This window comes from Pteropus alecto, unplaced genomic scaffold (assembly GCF_000325575.1).
Source record: "Pteropus alecto unplaced genomic scaffold, ASM32557v1 scaffold7, whole genome shotgun sequence".
Taxonomy (NCBI): Eukaryota; Metazoa; Chordata; class Mammalia; order Chiroptera; family Pteropodidae; genus Pteropus; species Pteropus alecto.
Genome location: NW_006494614.1, coordinates 55,439,663 through 55,443,192, shown reverse-complemented (window position 1 = coordinate 55,443,192; position 3,530 = coordinate 55,439,663). Strand labels below are relative to the sequence as shown.

At 48.8% G+C, this 3,530-nt stretch overlaps 1 protein-coding gene across 1 annotated transcript in view; it reads left to right on the top strand.

Moving 5' to 3' along the window:
* The first annotated feature begins 688 nt into the window (after positions 1–688).
* The window catches only part of ME3 (malic enzyme 3), a 179,900-nt gene continuing 177,058 nt past the window's right edge, over positions 689–3,530 (top strand). The window contains exons 1-2 of the mRNA XM_015600223.2: positions 689–836; positions 1,204–1,401. Of these exons, the coding sequence (XP_015455709.1) occupies positions 1,219–1,401 (183 nt within the window). The 5' untranslated portion in view covers positions 689–836; positions 1,204–1,218. The remainder of the gene's footprint in view (positions 837–1,203; positions 1,402–3,530) is intronic.

Genomic DNA, 3,530 nt, shown 5'->3' with positions numbered 1-3,530 from the left:
GCTCAGAGAGGAGGATGGAGTGAGATGAACCTGAAGAGGGTGGCATGAGCCAGGCATCAAAAAGGGTGGGTTTTATTCCACACACAATGAAATGTTTGCTTTAAAAGGAATCTTCTGGCTACTGTGTGGAGAAATTATAAAATTAAATTCAGGACTGGATGGACCCCAAGGTCCCTGTCTGGCCCCAACAATCCATGGCAGGGGGTTTCCAGGCGCCCTCTTAATAGCTGTGGACCTGATATCAATCAGCGATGTCCAATAGAATTTTCTGCAAAGATGGAAAAGTTCCATACCTGTGCTGTCCAGTCCCATAGCTACTATGCGCAAGTGGCCCTTGAGCATGTGAAATGTGGCTAGAGTGACTGAGGAAATAGACTTGTAATTTTATTCCATTTAAATCTAAAGAGCCTCATGTAGCTAATGGCTATTGTACTGGACAGCACATCACAACACTGAGCACTGGGTGTCTCAGAATTTCTACACCGAATCCCGGAGCCACGGCCTTCCTTAAATAGCGGGAGAGTCAGAGGGTATGTTGATCCGCAAATGCTAACCCCCCTCCGTGCGTTCAGCCTGTCAGGATGGGGAGAGGCTCGGAGGGCATTCTGAGCTTCATTTTGTCTCTAGGGAGGCATGTGCACGCGTGTCCTCAGTGCAAGCTCCGCACTGAGAACAAGGGTGAGAGGGCTGCTCTTTCCCGAACGCACCAGCCTCGCGCTCACGCGGCCGCTGGCGCGGTCCAGCCATTGGCAGGAGGGGAACGGACGGTCTGCAGCGCCTCGCCCCGCCTGCCCCGCAGCGGGGCCGCGTGGACAACAGCTTCGGGCGCAGTGCAGGTGGGCTGCGGGAGGAGGCTACCTAGGCAAGCCACTGAGCAGGGTTGAAGGTTCAGGGACTCCTCGCCGCGCAGTCGCTTCTTCACGGGGATGAGAGCGGGGGTGACGCAGCTGTCATCCGCACAGAATCTGCTTCCTGGGCTTGCTTTCGCTTTGCCCGGCGCTTGGCAAGGCCTGCGCACCGCAAGCCGCGAGAGCCGCGCAGGTGGCCGCTAAAGAGGGGCGGGGCTGGCGCCTTTAACCCTTCGGGACCCCCAGCCCTCTCCCTGTGGACGAGTCCGGGGCTCAGGCTCAGTGCCCTGCAGCACGCAAGGGCCTGCCTGGTCGGAAGGAGCCCCTGACCTTGGTTTCTTCTCCCCGGTGCCAGGTCTGCGCAAGGAGCATGGGCGCCACGCTGGGCACTGGCCCTCGGCTGGCTCTCCTGCCCAACCGGGCCTGCCGTTCCATCCCGCGCTGGGCGCCCTCCGCACCCTCCCGAGGCTGCCACTCCAAGCCCGGCCCTGTGCGCCCTGTGCCCCTGAAGAAGCGAGGGTACGATGTCACCAGGAATCCGCATCTCAACAAGGTAACGGTCCCAGAAGGTAGGATGGCCCAAGCCGGTATCCTGTCGCGGGCGGAGGGCGGCGCCCCGCCTCCTGGGCCTGGGAAGGATCCTCCCAGGCGCGGTTCCAGCGGTTTTCCATTTTTGCGTTACAGTGGCTAGATGTAGCTCTGTTTGGCTTACCCCTCCGCCCCGCCCCCCACCCCTCTTCTGCTCAGAAAGAGGTGACCTGTAATGCAGGTAGCCCAGTTTCTTCTGTGAGAACAATATAGAATGGGTTCAGGTCCTCACGACCAGTCTGACCTGGATCAGATCTCCCCTTGGTGCATACTAATTCTGTCGATCTTGGGCAGTTCCTTTAACGTCTGTCAGTCTAAGTTTCCTATCAGTAAAAGAGACAGTCTCAGGAATGCTCTGAGATTTAAAGAGAAAATGGAGGTAGAGTTCTTAGCACAGTACCTGGCACCCGGTGAGAACAAATGTCACCTACGGTTATTATTATTATCCTGAGAAAAAGATTAATTTGAGAGCAGGGACAGGAAAGTCTAGAATTACAGAATCTTTAGACCTTGAAGGGGCATCAGTGATCCTAATTCAAACCTCTCCTTTTACAGATGAGAAAATAAGACCAAGGGAACTTGCTCAAGGTCACCAACTAGTTAGATCTGGTAGCTCTGCCCCTGGAGTCCAGATCTGGATCTCCGGTGCTTTGATCAAGTTCAGCCCACTGCTTATGTGGTGCCTAAGAGCACACACATTTGTTTCTGGAAATAGAGTTTAGTATTATTGGTTCAGAGGGCTGAGCTAAGAAAGAGAGAATGGTATTAAAACTCAGGAAGCAAGAGACCTGGATTTTGATACCTGTCTCCCTACACCTCCTGCAATTAACTTGGGCATCTCGTTTAATTTCTCTGAGATTCATCTTTCTCCTGCCTAAAAGGGATGTTATGACAGACCCACCTTTTCTACTTCACTTGGGTATTGTGACAATCAAATGAATTACTGAATTTGATATAATATTTTAAATTATATAAAGCCCTTGATAAGTAACTACTACAAAATAAAAATTATAATAATTGCTTTGTTTCAGAATTGTGAAATTCAAGTGAGTGAATAACATATTGAGAAATAGGAACAATTACGTAGATGCTAAGTGTTGTGATTGTTTCCTGCAGAATTAATAGAAAAAGCTAAGAAAAAAAATCTTTCTTTTAAACTCTACCTATCATACTATCTCCCTGCCTCCCCCCGCCAAAGAAACTAAATCCTTTGTATATTCCTACTTGAGGATATTTAATGTGTTTTATGAATTTAATTTACTTTGGTAGCAGGTGTTGAAAATAACTCAAACTAGCTTAAGGAAACAAAAGGTGCCTTTAACTAAAAATATCTAGAGGGTGGATTGTAGGCAAAGCTTGACCCAGCAGTCAAGATGGCATCCCTAAGGATGCAGGTTTTCTCTGGCTCTCTGCTCTGCTTCTGCAAAGTCAGCTTAATCCTCAGCCTCCATCCCGTGGAGTCTTTCACCTTGATGTTGTCACAGTCCCCCATCGCCTGTTGTCATCCCACACCATCCAGGGATAGAGACATTTTCTTCTGGTAGATCCTGCAGAAGAAAAAAGATACTTTCTCTGAAGCCTCAGAAAAATTATCCTGCTCTCTCATTGACTCTGATTGGATTCCCTTCCCATTCTCAAATGAATCACCATAATGTAAGCCAGTCAGGGCCCACCCCTAGAGTTAAAAATAGAGTTTAAGGTAGGGCCACCCAAACCAACTGATTTAACACACAGGGCATGTGGTTCCCCCACATAAATAAATCTGTGCTGCCATCGGAGGGAGGAGGGATGGATGCTGGAAAGCATAACAATAAATTCCCACTACAAACTCCAGTCATTTTGACAATAATTGCCTTAGAAGTACTGGCATATTACCAATCAGCACTTATTGCTTTGTGAATAGTTAAAAAATACAGGAAGAGCTTGAATATCTAATTTTTAGCCCTAGGCTTTTGGCTCTCTAGAGACACTCTTGCCCCTGTCCCTGGTCTCTGACATAAATTTTTCCTCCTAAATAATGTAAATGGGATATTCTGCATAAATCTAGGGGACCTGACATTTTCATGATGTTATATTATATATAGAGAGATATAT